At 51.6% G+C, this 16,965-nt stretch overlaps 4 protein-coding genes across 4 annotated transcripts; 2 read left to right on the forward strand and 2 right to left on the reverse strand.

Moving 5' to 3' along the window:
- The first annotated feature begins 219 nt into the window (after positions 1–219).
- M438DRAFT_298975 (ketoacyl-synt-domain-containing protein) lies at positions 220–7,403 on the forward strand. The gene is made up of 4 exons (XM_029902011.1): positions 220–584; positions 634–6,284; positions 6,335–6,620; positions 6,680–7,403. Exons 1-4 carry the CDS (start codon positions 515–517, stop codon positions 7,267–7,269), a joined length of 6,597 nt encoding a protein of 2,198 aa, XP_029759816.1. The 5' UTR covers positions 220–514; the 3' UTR covers positions 7,270–7,403.
- Positions 7,404–8,193: 790 nt separating this feature from the next.
- On the reverse strand, positions 8,194–10,225 carry M438DRAFT_375395 (SWIRM-domain-containing protein; the record flags this gene model as incomplete). Its single annotated transcript, XM_029908575.1, has 2 exons — positions 8,194–9,654; positions 9,707–10,225. The coding sequence occupies 2 exons, from the start codon at positions 10,223–10,225 to the stop codon at positions 8,194–8,196; spliced, it is 1,980 nt and encodes a 659-aa protein (XP_029759817.1).
- An 856-nt stretch (positions 10,226–11,081) lies between these two features.
- M438DRAFT_275267 (electron transfer flavo protein, alpha subunit) lies at positions 11,082–12,185 on the forward strand (the record flags this gene model as incomplete). Its single annotated transcript, XM_029900773.1, has 2 exons — positions 11,082–11,387; positions 11,442–12,185. The coding sequence occupies 2 exons, from the start codon at positions 11,082–11,084 to the stop codon at positions 12,183–12,185; spliced, it is 1,050 nt and encodes a 349-aa protein (XP_029759818.1).
- A 491-nt stretch (positions 12,186–12,676) lies between these two features.
- M438DRAFT_346566 (uncharacterized protein) lies at positions 12,677–16,835 on the reverse strand. Its single transcript, XM_029905706.1, has 2 exons — positions 16,490–16,835; positions 12,677–16,027 (listed from the first exon to the last, which is right to left on the reverse strand). The coding sequence occupies exons 1-2, from the start codon at positions 16,554–16,556 to the stop codon at positions 12,999–13,001; spliced, it is 3,096 nt and encodes a 1,031-aa protein (XP_029759819.1). The 5' UTR covers positions 16,557–16,835; the 3' UTR covers positions 12,677–12,998.
- Between the last annotated feature and the right edge of the window lie 130 nt (positions 16,836–16,965).

The following is a 16,965-nucleotide window of genomic DNA, read 5'->3' on the forward strand; positions in this document are numbered from 1 at the left end:
GTGGGCCATCGTCAAAGCTCAGGCCAATCATGTTCACGCGACGCGACCGGCCTCTTCCTGCAGTCTTTCATCCTTCGACAAATCAAGATGATTTTCGAAGCTCGACAGATCGCCTCGTGGTGACAATTACCCGGATGAAATGAACGATAGGAACAACGCTCCGACAGCAATGGTCCTGCTAAAGCAGACTTTGGGAAGGCACAAGACTCCTGACTGACAAGGTCACTCATTGAGACTAACTACCGAACCCATTCTTGTGGGCTACAACTCTGCTTCTCGAAAACGCCGTGTTATTCGATAACCCCGTGATAGCTTCTGTCAGATTGAGGGAGCTCGGTACCATTGTGATTTGTCTGCAGCTCAATCTGTTTTAGCATACATAAGCGAGCGCATTCAAGCCTAGCGTGGGCACGCAGGTTTGACATGGCTACCGCAATGTCAGCGATTGCTAAGAACAAAAAGGTCGAAGAGCCGCCATGATAGGCGACTACGTCTCGTGTGAATTCCGGATGCCATGGCGAGTATGCTATCCGCCGATACAATTTCAGAAGTTCTTGACGAACCAATAGCCATTGTTGGCATAGGTAGGTTTATACGAAAACATCACATACTTAGAGAATAACAGAAAACAAGGCTGTCGGCTGCCTGGAGAGTCGAATACACCGTCGAAGCTCTGGGAGAATCTTCTCAGAGATGGCAAATCTGCGTGGTCGGAGATTCCCAAAAACAGATTCAACCTTGATGCATGGTATCACCCAGACGGAAACAGACCAGGAAGCGTAAACACTCGAGGAGGATATTTCCTGAGCCACGATGACAGCTTGCGCCAATTTGATCCATCGTTCTTCGGGATTAGCCCTCTTGAGGCCGCCTCATTAGACCCCCAGCAAAGGAAATTACTCGAAGTCGTATATGAGAGCTTCGAAAATGCTGGAGCTACACTTGATGAACTTTCTGGTTCTAAAACGTCCTGCTTTGTCGGCTGCTTTACCAACGACATGCGTCGCATGACCTCTAGAGATCTTGAATACGGGGAGCCTTACGAGATGACCGGCTCGGACATGACGATACTCAGCAATAGGATTAATTATGTGTTCAATCTGAAAGGGTCAAGCATGACGGTTGACACAGCTTGCTCGTCATCTCTTTACGCTCTCCATCTCGCTTGTCAGAGTCTCATTTCCGGAGACTCCGAAGCAGCCATTGTCGGAGGTACCAACATCATCAACGACATCGAGCAGCATATCGCTAGCATACGGCTTGGAGTCCTGTCTCCAACGTCGACATGCCACACCTTTGACGAGCGAGCGGATGGGTTCGGCAGAGGAGAGGGCATATGTGCAATCTACCTCAAGACGCTCTCCGCCGCCGTCGCGAACAATGATCCCATTCGAGCTGTCATCCGATCTACCGCTGTCAACACCAATGGCAGAAGTCGAGGCATCAACCACCCCAGCGCCGAGGGACAAGAGGCATGTATCAGGGCAGCGTACACGAAAGCCAACCTGAATTTCGCTGATACTGGATATTTTGAGTGTCACGGTACTGGCACTCCCGTTGGCGATCCCATTGAGGTCAAGGCTGTTGCGAATATCTTTGCGCCTAGCAGGACACCACAAAACCCTTTACTTCTGGGCTCGATCAAGACGAACATAGGCCATACTGAAGGTGCTAGTGGACTCGCTAGCGTGATTAAAGCAGTTCTGAGCATCGAGAATGGCCAGATACCGGCCACCGTTGGCGTAGAAAATCTCAACCCACAAATAGACTTCAAGGAGGGATGCCTCAAGGTCGTTCGTGACACTGTCCCATGGCCGAAAGGAGCGTCAAAGCGGGTGAGCATCAATTCATTCGGCTATGGTGGCGCCAATGCACATTGCATTGTTGAGTCTCCCGAGATTATACTGGGCTCCCGCCAGCTCATCCATTCGGAGTCGCAAGGGCCTGATGTGGGTGCTTCATTGGTTCAAGTGGTCGACGATGGCAACTCCTGCGTGGAACAAACACCCAAAAAATACCTGTTCGTCTTCTCGGCGCACGATCAGTCCACCCTCGACAGGAATATCGCTGCATTGGCCGATGTAGCCGAAAGTCACCACATCGCGAGCGTCGCGTACACCCTTGCGCAAAAAAAGACGAGACACCGCCACAGATCCTTCGCTACAGTCACGAAAGAGAGCATTCGGTCTCAACTCTTGCCAGGACGAATACAGCATGTCCCTTCAAAAGTTTCCGGCAAAGTAGTGATCGCATTTGTCTTCACCGGTCAGGGTGCACAATGGCCGGGTATGGGCTATGGACTTATCCAACAGTATCATGTCGTACGCGAGACTATGCAGACTCTTGCACTTCCCATTCCTCCAGCATGGCGCCTGGTTGAAGAGCTTTCTAGGTCGACAGACCAAAGTCGCATGCACGAAACAGCACTGGCCCAACCTCTAAGTACGGCGCTCCAAATTGCTCTAACGGTTCTGCTCCGGTCCTGGGGTGTACAGGCGCAAGCTGTCGTAGGTCATAGTTCTGGCGAAGTAGCAGCAGCTTTTTCGGCAGGATTATTGACCATCTCGGAAGCTATCGCAGTCGCCTACTTCCGTGGTATTGCTGTCACAAAGTATGGCAAGCCTGGGGCCATGATGGCTGTCGGCCTGGGAGCCGAAGAGATGCAGGCTCTCATGAGAAATCAACCCGACATTATGATCGCTTGTCAAAATTCTCCCCAGAGTGTGACACTTAGTGGCGGAGCCATCGCAATTTCACAAGTCCACAGTATTCTCAGCCAGAAGGGAATCTTTGCGCGTATTCTCAATACCTCACAGAATGCTTATCACTCCCATTTGGTCAAAGACGCTGGCCAGTATTACGAAAGTTCATTCAAATCCTCACTCCCAACCTCTCCGCCTACGTCAGCATGCTCTGACATCCCAATGTACTCTTGCATAAAGCCAAAAGTACTCACGAACTCGAACGACGTTCGCATTGAGTATTGGAGAGAGAACTTGGAGAGCCCAGTGAATTTCACCCAAGCACTTTCGTCTCTGCTGGAAGCTCATCCTACTGTCAATTGCTTGATAGAAATTGGTATGCACTCTGCACTTTCTGGTCCAATCAAACAAATACGGTCCTCTTTGGGTATTGAGCCCGAAAGGCTTACTTACTTTCCCAGCATAATACGTGGCGAAGACAGCGTGGAGAATGTTCTGAAGCTAGCCGGTTCCCTCTTTAGTAACGGCTACCCGATCAATACAGACGCCGTCAATGCCGAGGGTGGAGAGACGGGTCAATTCCTGCCGGACTTGCCCAATTATCAATGGAACTACGAAGGCGACATACTATGGGCGGAGAACAGACTGAGTCGACAGCTGCGCTTCCGAAAACACCCTCGTCACGATATCCTTGGTAGCATTCAACTAGGTTGCTCCTCTTTCAGCCCGTCGTGGCGTAATAGACTGAAGCTCAAGGACGTCCCTTGGATCTCTGATCATCGTATCGGAAGTGATGTGCTTTTCCCAGCAGCTGGCTATTCTGCAATGGCAATTGAAGCAGTGACTCAGTTTGGCGAAACCTGTGGGATGGAAATTGGTGGCTACACATTCCGACATCTTTCGATCAGAGCACCTCTTATCATCGCACCCGATGGAGAAGTCGAGTCCATGTTCGACCTTCGGAATATTCATGTGTCGAGCTCAGAGATTGGTCAAAAGATGTTTGAGTTTAGCGTAACTTCGGTCAATGCAGAAGACAAATGGACTGAGCACGCTGTCGGAACAGTGCTTATTCACGAGCTAAGAACGAACCGAGGGGTGGGCAATGGAGATGTCAAAGGCATAGACTGGACGGAAAACTCGGGAAAGAGCGACGAGAAGTGGTACACCGCGCTCGCCAAGATCGGATTACATTACGGACCTACCTTTCGTCCGCTGGGCAACATCAGAACCGATGCAGAACCGGGAACAGCAACTGCGCTTGTGAATATGAAATCGACAGAAGGCGTCATGGTCCATGAATCGCGCTACATCATACACCCGACTACGTTAGACGCTTGTATCCAGCTTGCAGTCATCGCGGCCTGTAATGGCGACGTTAAAGGGATATGTAAAGCGTACTTACCTACAAAGATCGACAATCTGACAATTTGGCAAGTACCTAACTCACCTCCACTTCCAGGCCATGGTGTGCTGCTGAGCCATGGCACTTGTCGCGGTACGCGTTCGGTACGTGGAGCTTCTGGACTTTTCACCACTGAGGGTCGCCCCCTGGCTCAGATGTCGGTATCCTTGCTCTCGCTTGAAGGGGACTTTGCCGACCAGCAGATCGACCGGCCTCGTGAACCGTTCGCTCGACTCGTATGGCAACCCATTATTGAGACCAAGGACAAAGCCGATTCACGAACCACGCCTCCAAAGCTTGGAAAGCTCTGCCTCGTCTACAATAAAACTCTACAACCTCTTGCTAAAGAGATTGAGACTCTCGCAAGAATTCAAGGCATCGAGACTCAGAACATCCCTCTCTCTGCTGTAGACAAGCACATCTCTAAAGGTCAACGAGTTTTGATGCTCGCCGAACTCGAGGGTCCACTGCTCATCAACATGACAGAGGGATGTTTGAATGCTGTGAAAACGCTGTTTAGGCTTGCTTCCTCCATTGTGTGGGTCACTCGAGGCGGCCTTCTCCAAGGAGGACATCCAGAGTATTCGCTCATCTCTGGTATGAAAAGATCAATTATTAAAGCACAGCCGTCTCTCCAAATATCGAGCATTGATATCGATCCTGACAATGCTGACGATTCGCATTCGGCGTCTTTTATCCTTCAACATGAGTCAAGTTTCCACAACGATGACAGTCGCACCCTTGATGACGAATTTGTCATCTCCGCGAGCACTGCATACACCAGTCGCTACATCCTTGACGATGCGCTGAACCACGATTTTGCGCGTCAATCTCGGCCAGATCCAGAAATATGCCAGATCAAGGAAAACCTAGAACTGACATTTCGACAAGTCGGACGAGTCGAGAGCTTCTACTTCAAAGAAAAGCCTCTGGCACCTTCTGATCTTGGGGCAGATGAGGTCCATTTGACACCCACGGTTTATGGCATCGGCGCACAAGAAGCTGCCATTCTGAGAGGTACGCAAATCGCAACCTACTTTGGCAACATCTGCGTTGCGATTGTGGAGCATACTGGGCCTCAGACAAAGAAGTGTGAACCTGGTGACCGCGTCGTTTGTTTCTCTCCTAGTAACTTTGATACCTCGCTCACTGTTCGTGATGTTCGGTGCGAGCTACTGCGCCCTGATGAGGACGCTGGACATGTGGTCACATCTGTCTTGCCATATTGTACAGCTGTTCATATCCTCGATGATCTGGCTCGCGTTGCTGTAGGACAAACAATACTGATCCACGACATGCCAGAAGCGATAGCTGTCGCTGTGATACGCTATTCTCTAACCCGTGGTTTCAAGGTGATTTTGACATTTGAGTCGGAAGAGAAAAAGACTCTGTTCGAGAAAGGTTGGCCAGAGGATACGACTTGGGAGTCATGTGTCGCCAGCTTGGGGCTGCTGGCGGACAAGGTGAACACTATCACGGGTGGCCACGGTGTTAGTCTGGCATTGACTCGCCCAAAAGGCTTCGATGTGTCTGGGGTGTGGCAATCTCTTGCGAAGCATGGTCGTCTTGTCTACATCTCGCAAGACTCTGAGCTACCTGATCTTGGCCTCCTCGATCGATCAGTCTTTGCAAGAGGTGTCTCGATCACGTCCTTCGATATGAATGATATGCTTGAAACGCAGCCACAAGAATTGGGAAAGCTAGTCAACAGAGTCCTCGGACTCCTGAGAGATGGTGCAGTTGCTGCTATCAAGCCGAGCTCTACATACGATGTATCGGAGCTTCCAGACGCCTTTTCTGCAGTGTCGCAAAGTACCTCGACGGCGGGAACAATTCTTGCGTATGATCGCCAGAGCATGGTACCAACAAACTTGCCTCACGAACTAGTAAAATTCGAGTCAAAGGCCTCGTATCTGCTAATTGGATGTTTAGGTGGATTGGGTCGAAGCCTTGTCAGGTGGATGATCTCTAGAGGTGCACGAAACTTTGTTTTCCTCTCAAGATCGGGAGTCGATAAGCCTGAAGCGGCAGACTTTGTTGTTGAGCTAGAGTCAGCCGGTGAAGTCACGGTCTCTGTTGTAAGTGGAGACGTGAGCAATCGTGCTGATGTAGATCGAGCCATTGCGTCGGCAAAGACGCCCATCAGGGGAGTCATGCAACTGGCAATGGCGCTCGCAGTAAGTCCTGGCTTAATTTCTTCTCGTGTGTGTTGCTAAAGCCAACTTAGAGCGATCTGTTTGATGACATGTCACTCGAACGCTGGCATAAAGTGCTGGATCCAAAAGTCAAAGGAACGATCAATCTACACGAAGCACTTCTGCATGAGCCATTGGACTTCTTTGTGATGACCAGTTCGACACTGGGCACGATCGGAGCTTCGACCCAAAGTAACTATGCTGCAGCTAACGCTTTCTTGGACTCCATGGCACGTCACAGATGGAGCTTGGGTTTGGAAGCATGTTCAATTGCGCTGGGGATGGTTGTTGGAGTCGGACACGTCGAGTCTCATCCTGGTGAATTTACATTCGCAGCACACCATAAAGCTCAACAAACCATTGCTAACATGAAGCAGACATTAAGGGATCTTTCGAGCAGAGAGGTGTATACGGTATTCCTGAAGACGACTTCATCGAGATGATGGAAGTCGCATGCCGACCTCGAGGTTCCGTCAGAGCTTTATCTGACCATGATACCTTGAGTGTCGCTCATATCGTCACTGGCTTAGAGCCAGGTCAACTTGTGTCATCAAGTATCCAACCGGCTTTCCTCGCTGATCCCCGTTTCGAACGCATTGCCACCGCCGTAGCCGAAATGAATCAACACCCTACATCCATGATTTCTTCCGCCCTCAACACTACCACTCTCCTGCGCAACGCAGCTGCAGATGGCGAATCAGCTGTTCATCTCGCCGTCCGCGATCTTTTCCTCGCTCACTTCTCCAAGCTTGTAATGGCGAAGGTGGAGAGACTTACGACCTCACTCGATCGACCAATGTCCGATTTTGGAATGGACAGTATGGTCGTGGCGGAGCTGAGAAACTGGTGTTGGAGAGAGTTGAGAGCGGACGTGCCTTTCATGGTACTATTGGAGGGAGGAATGCAAATCGGTGCCCTTGTGGAACTGATTTGGGAGAAGATGGACCATGCAATATGGAAGAAGTGATGCTCGGTCTTCCTTTTTCCCTCACTCTCGCAAATCCGACATCGACCAATCTTGAAGCCTGCTCATCCCTCGAACTCCCTCAACCACGCGCACCTCTCCACCACTGAACTGCCCACTGACCACCACTCTTACTCAACCTTTATATTCGAGATTTCGTTAGATTATTCTAACAAGTCAAATCAGCCGTGGTGGTGTAGTGGTATCACACCCGAGGTCTTAACACGTGCGCAGTCATTCGTTGTTACTCAACGCCGTGTCAGTCTAGATCCGAGGAGGTCGCAGGTTCGATTCCTGCCCATGGTGCTTATTTATTTTTTGTTTGTTACTTCCTGGTGAAGACACATACAGTAGCCTGCAGCTTGCAGCTTTGACATGTTTTCCATCATTTTTTTGACCCTTTTAATCTTCGTTTGTGGTACTTATCAAGTCACATCTGTAGCATTGTTGTTCTGCTCTTCCACTTTCGAAATTTCACGTTGTCGTTACTTCTCTTGTACTTGAAAAGTTGGGTTTTGAAAAGTAAAGTTTTGTTCTGCCTTGACAGTCTTTTGTCTTTCCACGATGAATTCTCTTGACTTCTGTAATACGCAGTGAACGGTAGTAATGTAGCAGCGGCGCACATTAGCAGGGGAAGAGCGACGTACGCGAAGCCATGACTCCAAGCTGCTCTGCCACAACAAGCTTCCTCGGCTCAGAGGCGACTATATGAATGCAGAGGTCTAGCGAACATCGAGGATTCTTCACCGAGAGCCTGTGACGACAAAGGTTTCAGTGTTGAATTGCTGATATTTTGTGTAGTAGTAGTAGCAGTTATGAGAACTCCAATTCGAGAGACTTTGATCTTTAAACCCCCATCCTGAGCCAGAACCCTGTGCTCGCTTGTTAAAACGCCGTCGCCATTACCGCATTGAGACCTTGAGTATACTACATCTCAACAGTCTTGTATCCCGCCTCATCGGCACTGGAGGGCTTTGTTTCTTCTGTCTGTTGAGCAGCAGCTGCGCCTTCTTGAGTACCCACGACACCCAGCTTGTCGCCCTTGTCCTCGCCCTCGCCTTGTGCGGCTGCTCTGACATCTTTCTCTGCAGAAAGACCCATGCTTGCGAACTTACTCTCGACATCGGCGACTCTGCGCTTGAACTGCAGGCGGTCGAAGAAGAGACGTTGGCGTTGGCGCTCCAGATCTCTGCGTTCGGTTTGGAGAAGTGTCTCCATCTCGTCAAACTGTTGTAGCTTGAGTTCCAGCTTTTGCATGTGCAAGTTGACGGCCGAGGAAACCAGTGAGCTAACGTGGCGTTCGGTGTGTGAGGCCAGAGCAGAAGAACGGGCAGCTGTCAAGCTGAGAGCGAGTGTGGCGGGTGAAGATGCGGTGTCCTTGGGTTCCTCCTTCATCGGCTTGGGGCTTGCAGATTGCTTCTCGGCTGCCGGCTTGTCGTCCACCTCCATCGAGTTGTCGTCCTTAGCGGCCTCTTGATGTTCGGTCGATGTCTCCTTCTCCTTTTCTGGCTCAGCAGATGTCGAGTCCTTCTCCAAGGTCTTGCGGAGCTGCTTTCTCATCTGTTCCACTGTCTTTCCTGCTGCGACTGCGGCCACCGTGGGATCTGCCAAGTTGGCAAGGAAGCTCATGACAGACATGACGGGGTTGTCGGCTTGCGAGAAGGGAATGCGGCCATTGCTCAGGAAAGCGAGGTTGTTTGATGCGCCGTCAACTGTGTCTTCTCCTTCGAGGTACTTGTCCTCGATCTCGAGCTGCAAGAACTTGAGCACACACTCCTCCCTTGTTCGGCTACCGACATGGTTTGCGATCTGCTCCCAGTTTTCGTCAAACAGCTCAAGGCCCTCGAGCATCAGCAACAACTCCGAGTCTGCCCAGGGAGCCTCACGGTCGGCGATAGTCGTGTATTTCTCGTTCTCCAGCTTCGTGTAGTCGGCCGGGCCAGTCGAGTTGGGATATCTGCCCTCCATGAAACAGGAAGGACACAGATCAAACTTAGCGATAGCGCCGTTCTTTCCGACTATTTGTTGCGGAGGGGCCTTTGCGTTGTGATAACGCACACGGGTACAGTCTTTGCCGCATGAGTAACAGTGGTATTGCTTTCCGGGCTGCTTGAGCGCTTCGTCGAGGTCGGTACCGTTTTCCTGCTTGGAGGTGAGGTCCTTGCCAGTGGACTCGTAGATGTTGCGTCTGACTTCCAAGTTCGAGTCGGACTTGATTGCGGGAGTTGCGCTTGCTAGACGGTCTGTACCGGGGTGGGCGCGTCCGGCAGTGACTGCGGAGGTGGGTGCCGGTTGGTGGGGTTGGAGACCACGAGGAGTGTCTGCGGTGATGCGGAAGTGACCGGTGAAAGGCGGCGCGATGTTCGAGGGACGGGTGTCGGGATCAATCTACAGCTTGTTAGCTTGTACTGGGTAGAATGGAGTGGTAAGGTGAGCATGCCTGGTAATTGATCAAGCCCCACTGCTCGAGGAAAGCGTGGACGCGCATAATGGCACAGACATCACCGGCCAAGTTGCGGCGACATGCAGTGACAGTCAGGTATTCTTGAGGGTTGAGGCGGTATGTGTTGATCATGAAATCGCGGTAGTCCTTGTAGACGGCGGGAGTCTTTGAGCGGTTGCGCGAGTTGAAGAACTCGGGCAGAGCCTTGCGCTCGAGGTTGTGTACTTGGTGCATGTCGAACCATGCGCTGTATGAGGGTAGAATGATGGCGTGTGTCTGTTCGATCAGGTGGGAGCGGGCCGAGGTCTCGACTTGTGATTTTGTCTGCTGTGCTTGTTCCGGCTGTGTGGCATCCATGGTATCCTCGGCAGCTTCAGGTGCATCCTTGTTTGCGTCTTCATTTGCGTCAGCCATGTCCTCGTCGTCGCCCTGCTGTGCATCGTTCTCGGCGGGAGGGCCATCGGGCGCATCGAGTGGATTGTCGGACGGTGACTTTGCGTTTGTGTCGTCCATCATAGAAGTGTCTTCTGCCTCTGCGCCGAGTGATTAGTGATGGGCGCAAAGTATGGGGATGGGTTGGCATATACCTTGAGCTTCTTGTTGCTGTTGCTCAATCTGGTCGTTCTCGGCGTGGATCAATTCGTCAGACACGGCTCCAGGCGCGTTGGCAGTGTCTTCGCTCGCCAGAGGATCCATAATGCAACAGGCGGGGAATGCGACAAAGGTAGAAATGCGCGTGTCGATGGTTTGACAGATCGACTTGGTATGGAAAGGGCCCGACGCGTCTGAATCTCCGCGCTGAGCGTCCGTCAAGCCAATCCTCCGCAACGAGCGTTTACCCAGAGATCAACCGGCCCTCCCGAGCTCCTTCCTTGTGAAAGTGCTTGTGAGGAAAGACATCGTACAAGCAGTCCGAGACAGAGTTTAATGCTTCTTTCAAAAACTGGACTCTTACTCGGTCAAATATGAGAGTTGGTCGTATATAGTAAAAGAAGTCTAGCCATCCCAACACCAACCTTTGTTCCAATCACATTTCCCACGAGTCCTCACTCGTTCAGCTTGACATTCTGATTGAACCATCTGAATCGTGGATGATGTCTCCCATCGTACAACGCCAATAAGATAGCCACAAATCATATCCCAGATATTTACTGATTGGTTTAGATGACCCCACACAGGACTTGGGTCCATTAGTAGACTGTGATGGTGTGTTCCTGTAGAAGCAATATCCGGACAGGGTGATGGACTAAACGAGGCGGCCGGTGTCGGTCCCTCGGCTCGAAGTTGGTGTTGCCGAACCATCTTTGTATGACAGAGCGGGGAGTCTTTTGGTCTTCTGGAGATTCCATTCTACACATCACACATCACAACCATGTTCTCAGCAGCACGACAGACGGCCCTGCGGCAAGCCCGCTCATCATGTCTCCGCCCTAGAGTCACCTCCCCCTTGTCGCGCGATGTTGCCCTCGCCCGCCTGCTCTCGACACTGGCTGTCCTGGAACAAAGAGAGGGAAAGCTGAACATGTCATCGCTGGCCGCCGTCTCGGCTGCCATGAAGCTCGGTGGTTCCATTACTGGTTTCGTCGCCGGCTCCAACGTAAAGGCCGTTGCTGAGGAGGCCGCAAAGGTTGAGGGACTCGAGAAGGTCATCTACGTCGACAATGCTTCGTACGACAAGGTGTGTCACACAATTGCTCGCCCCTCTTGTCCAAGTCGCTAACAACAAGCCTAGGGTCTGCCCGAAAACTTCGCCCCGTTGCTCGTCGAGAACATCAAGAAGGGAGGCTTCACACATGTCTTCGCTGGCCACTCGGCCTTTGGCAAGAACTTGATGCCTCGAGTCGCCGCCCTGCTCGACGTTCAGCAAATCTCAGACATCACCAACATCGAGTCCGAAGACACCTTCGTCCGTCCTATCTACGCCGGCAACGCCATCCTCACCGTCCAAACCGATGACAGCCCCAAGGTCGTTACCGTCCGTGGTACTGCTTTCCCTTCAGGCGCCGCAGAGGGCGGTAGCGCCTCTGTCGAAGAGGGTGTCGACCCCAAGGCCGAGTGCCCTACCGAGTGGATCAGCGAAGACCTCGCTACCTCGGACCGCCCTGATCTCGCTACCGCCGAGAAGGTCGTCTCAGGAGGCCGTGGTCTCAAGTCCAAGGAAGAGTTCGACCGCATCATGCCCCCGCTCGCCGACGCCCTTGGTGCCGCCATTGGTGCCTCTCGTGCTGCTGTCGACAGCGGTTTCGCAGACAACAGTTTGCAGGTCGGTCAGACCGGAAAGAACGTCGCTCCTCAGCTCTACCTTTGCGCCGGTATTAGTGGTGCCATCCAGCATCTTGCTGGTATGAAGGACAGCAAGGTCATCGCCGCCATCAACAAGGACGCCGACGCACCCATTTTCCAAGTCGCTGATGTTGGTCTTGTCGGCGATCTCTTCGAGAAGGTCCCCGAGTTGACCGAGAAGCTCAAGCAATAGACGACGATTGAATCTAAATGAAAAGTGAACCAAATCTCTGGGCATGGCAAGGGGTCTGGATCTGTAGGCTGTACGTTGTAAATACCACAGGTGGGCGCATTTCGGGCATCTTTCCTTTATCCTCGAATATCATGCATGGCGAAGCGAAAGCAGTCTTGGTGTTCCTTTGCCTCTTCGGCATCCAGTCATGAAGATGATCTGCTCGCACTAACTCTGGTGTTGCAATTGTTCTTGACCCTCTTCCAACCTCTGGACACTATCATTTCTTGCATCGGTCCCCACATTGCTTCGTCTATTCCCTAAAGCCCTTGAGGCTTGGTTGTTTCTCCCTCCCCGTGTGCTAACGGTTGTCACTCAGCCGCCTCTCGCAATCGTAACTGAGGTCATCCGGGCTGAATGATTGCACGATTGTTTCAAGATCAGTACATCCTTCCACCGAGAGTGTCAAAGTTAGCGCTTTGACAAAGTTCAGCACACGGGGAGGTCCAATGCAATGTTTGTGCGCCTTTCTTTTTACTGCCGCTTCGACCACGATGTTCCCCCAGTATCTTGTGAGTTTGTCGCATGGTTAGCCTGTGCTGTCACAATGCAGTAAACCACGAGGAAAGCAGTTGTGTTCAAAGGGAGCCTGGATTGTCAATGCTTTGCGGAGATTGATTGCTACGTTATGTTCGAGTACTTGACTGTCAGGTCTCTCTGAGCCATGTAAGTACGTTTCTCTTTCTCTTCTCTGCGCCGGTTCAACCGCACGCTCTGCTTTAATTTCAACTTCCCCATCCTTCAATCCCTCAATCGTTCCCCGTCTGTTCTCATCTAGAACAGACTCATCAAGTTCTGGAAGATCTCCTTAGCGTCCTGTCTTACAGCCTTTCCTCCCGTAGCAAGATTGGCCAGCTCAATCTTCTTCTTCTGCAACTCCACGATCTTCTCTTCGAAACTGTTGGCCATGATGAAGCGTCTGATCATCACATTTCTCTTCTGTCCCAAGCGATGAACACGGTCGACGGCCTGCATCTCAACACCAGGGTTGAACTGAGGCTCCATCATGAAGACGTTGTTTGCGGCAGTGAAGTTGAGGCCTTGACCCCCAGCCTTGATTGACACGAGGCAGACAGAGATGGATGGATCGGTCTTGAAGCGATCGAGGACTTGCGTGCGCGCGCTGACGGAGAGCTTGCCGTCAAGACGAAGGAAACCGAGGCCGGCAGCTTTGAGAGCGATCTCAATGAGATCGAGGTAAGACGTCCAGCCGGAGAACACAACGCTGCGAATTGGTGCTTCGCCAATCTCCATCAGCTCACGCGAGTTCTCTGCGTGCTCTTGCAGGTTAGAGATCAATGCCTTGACCTTGGTGTGAGGACCACCGTATTCAACACCCTTCTTGGACTTGACCTGTCCCTTCTTCTTCTGGCGCATCTCCAAGTCTTCGTCGACGTTCTTCTGACTGATGGGGTGCATCACGGCCTTGACGTATTGTTCACATTGAGGGCAAGTGGCGTAATTGTCGCGGCTTTGAGTGTTTCTCAGCTCGTTCCAGAACTTATCAACGCAAGCGGGGCATACGAGATGGAGACAAGGGGTAAGATAGCCGATAATGTCCTCTGCCTCATCTTCATCATCAGAGGTGTCGCTGCCGGTGTCTCCCATGGGGTCGAGACGGCCAATTCCCTCCATGCAGCACGAACAGATATCCATTGAGCTCTCGCGGAGAAGATAGAAGGTGTCGTTAATCTGGTCCTTGGTCATGACGGCCTTCTCTGCATCTCCTTCCTCTCCCAAGTCAATGGCTGTCTCGTACGAAGTACCTTGCAGGACCTTCATGTCATCCTCGCTGAGCAATTCGCGACCGTGAGCACACAGAAGACGCAATCTGGTGATATTGACCAAAACATGGGCGTAACTTCTGCCTCTAAGGCGGTCGTTTCCGCGGGTCATGGCGCGTACCTTCTTGTTGGCATCCTTAGCAAACGCATCGTAGAGAGCTTGTTCCTCAGACGAGAAGTCAAGACGAACGATCTCCTCGACACGGTCAGGGAGATCGATCCTGTCCTTTGAGCGTCTAAGGGTGATACTGGATACCAGAAGACGGAGGTTGTCAAGGACTTGAGGGTCACCGGATTTGAATGGTGCCATAAAATGCTTCTCGAAGACACCCTTGTCGGAGAAGGGGTAAATCTTGAGAAATTTGATAAGAGCGCCAAAGTCGTCGAGTCTGTTCTGGACTGGTGTTCCGGTGACTGCCCATCTGCGCTTGCTAACCAAGTTGCAGGCTGCCTTGAAGGTAGTAGTGTCTTGATTGCGGATCTGATGTGCCTCATCCAAAACGATGCGAAACCATGCCATCTGAGCTAGCGCGCTAAAGTTCTTTGAGGATGATGTGAACTCGCTAGCAGCAATACTGTATGATGTAACGACAACGTCGTATTGGGCCAAAACGTCGAGATCCTGCTCTCTTTTGTTGCCGTGGTACATGTAGAAGCGGACCTTTGTGTTATCCAAATGCTGGCCGATCTGCTCTTGCCAGTTTGAAATAACCGATTTGGGACAGAGGAGGAGGGTTCCACCAGATCTGCGCACAACGCTCTCGGTAACTTGATCGCTTGCTTCCAATTCTCCATCGCCAAAAGCTCTGGCTTCCTCGAGTGTCGCACAAATGAGAGAAAGCACGCTAAGCGTCTTGCCCAAACCCATTTGATCAGCCAATAGACCGCCCAAGGTAGGGCTGACCTTCTTCAGTTCGTCTCCTGTAATAACGTTGTACCAGGCCCGAGTCCCATTCTTACGAATGACGTCCTTCCAGAGCGGGTCTTCTTCAGGTGGAGTGGGAGTCTCATGCTTGCTCAAGAAGTACAGAGCTTGCTTCTGGTGCTGCATAAGTTCAGTCTTGACGAGTGTCGCGTCTGCCTCAGCTTCTGGTAGCTCTTCTGCCTTTCCAAGACGGTCGAACATCGAGAGAACGTCGCTCTTGATCTCCTCGGTAGTACGAACGCGGAAGCCGGCCGATTGGCTAAGTATCGGAGCTGAGAAACCGGCCTTCGGAATGAAATTGTAGTTGGGGACGTGGGGATTGATAACCTCTGTGCCATATGCAACGGTCAGGGGCTTGTGTAGCCAGATTTGGCGCTTGCTGAGCTGTCGACCAATGCCTTTGGCGGTTTCAGCGGTGCAGTAAAGAGTAATCGATATGTCCAAAGGCTTCGAGATGGTCTGTCCAGGCTCCTCACCGGTCTCCTTGGGTCGCTCTTTTAACAAAGGGGCGAGGCGCAGTTTCAGAAGGGCATTCTTGAGCAAAGGAGACAGCGCGGTGGCAGTAATGACGTCCAGCTTACCGAACTCGACACCTTTGCCGTCGAGTGCGATGAAAACCAGTTCCTGGCCAACTCGGGGATGAAGTGTCATCTTGGCTGGCGGCCAGTTCTCTGAAAACTTGCCCAGGGTTCTGTTGGCAGCAGGTACCTTGTGAGCCATGACTTTGGCTGAGATGGAACCCAGGCAGATCTCGCGTTTGGGATCTTGAGGAGTCGACTTCACAGACACTATCTGGAGATCGTCTTCTTCGTCGTCTGCAGTGAGGTCGATGGGTCCAGCTTCACGAGCGCCCTGGTCGCGCTGCTCCTTGAGATACTCACCAATGACTCCACCTTTGCCACCTTTAAAAGTGGTCTTGCGTTTCTCGTCGTTCTCGTCATTGTTGTCGGTCTTCTGCTTCTTTGAGGCAGGGAGAGCCTCGCGATCGGTGACGTTGTGCATGCGCTCCATGAAAGAGCCGAGTCCAGTTCCAGGCTGCATGGTTTCGGCAGTGTCATCCTCGAGGGGACCATCCTGACGCTCTCGCTTCTTGCCTTGTTCAGTCAGATCTTGCTCCATGGTGGAAGAAGCGCCGGGGGAGTGGTGGGGTGGAGGGGCGAAGTCAAAAGACATGTTGTATTGTATGATGAGAGGACGTATCGAACTGATGTAGATACGAGTGGAAGAGAGTGCATGTATTGGATTGATAAAGTGGATGATTGAGGTTGCGATGGAAGGTTGGAAGGTTGGAAGTGGAAGGTTGGAAGGTTGGAAGGTTGGAAGTGGAAGGTTGGAAGGTTGGAAGGTTGGAAGTGGAAGGTTGGAAGGTTGGAAGGTTGGAAGTGGAAGTGGAAGTGGAAGAGGAAGAGGAAGTTCAGGTAAAAGAGAAGAAGAGGGGAGCAGTGCAAGGAAGGCAAGAAGGTAAGTGAGATGGCGTCGATGTCGACAACAGAAGAGTGAGAGATAACAATGGCGGGTGAAGAAGCGATGTGATGCAAGATTGTTCCGCTACTCACTTGCTGCTGCAGCCGCTTTACGTGCAGCTTTTGGATTGAGCAATGCCGCTCTCTGCGCAGCGTTCATTTGAGAATGATGTTTAAGTGATCGATTTCACGAGAACTCAAGGGCAATCGCCTGCTGGTTTCAAGTGGCCGGTAAAATTCGCTGTGAGTTGAACATGTGATAACAGTGTTCTGAAGTCGAGCGAATGAGGTGAGAGAAGGTTCGTTCATCCGGCAAGACGTCTGGGGCACTCGGTCGCACTCAAGCAACAACGTTAAATTGATGAGCCTTTGATTTGCAAGCAGCAAGTCAGACAGTCTTCCTCCGACAAAATTATTACTCAAGCCAAAGGTATTGGTATCACTGGCGAGATGTTTGGTTTGGACAGGATTGTGTTTGGTTGTGAATCATGACGTGTCGCTAGCCGTCTCGAGACGAACTTCGGACTCGAGCCGGCCGTGAGCAATCAACAATCTCGAGTCTGAACTCG

The sequence above is a fragment of the Aureobasidium pullulans genome, assembly GCF_000721785.1.
Source record: "Aureobasidium pullulans EXF-150 unplaced genomic scaffold scaffold_11, whole genome shotgun sequence".
Taxonomy (NCBI): domain Eukaryota; kingdom Fungi; phylum Ascomycota; class Dothideomycetes; order Dothideales; family Saccotheciaceae; genus Aureobasidium; species Aureobasidium pullulans.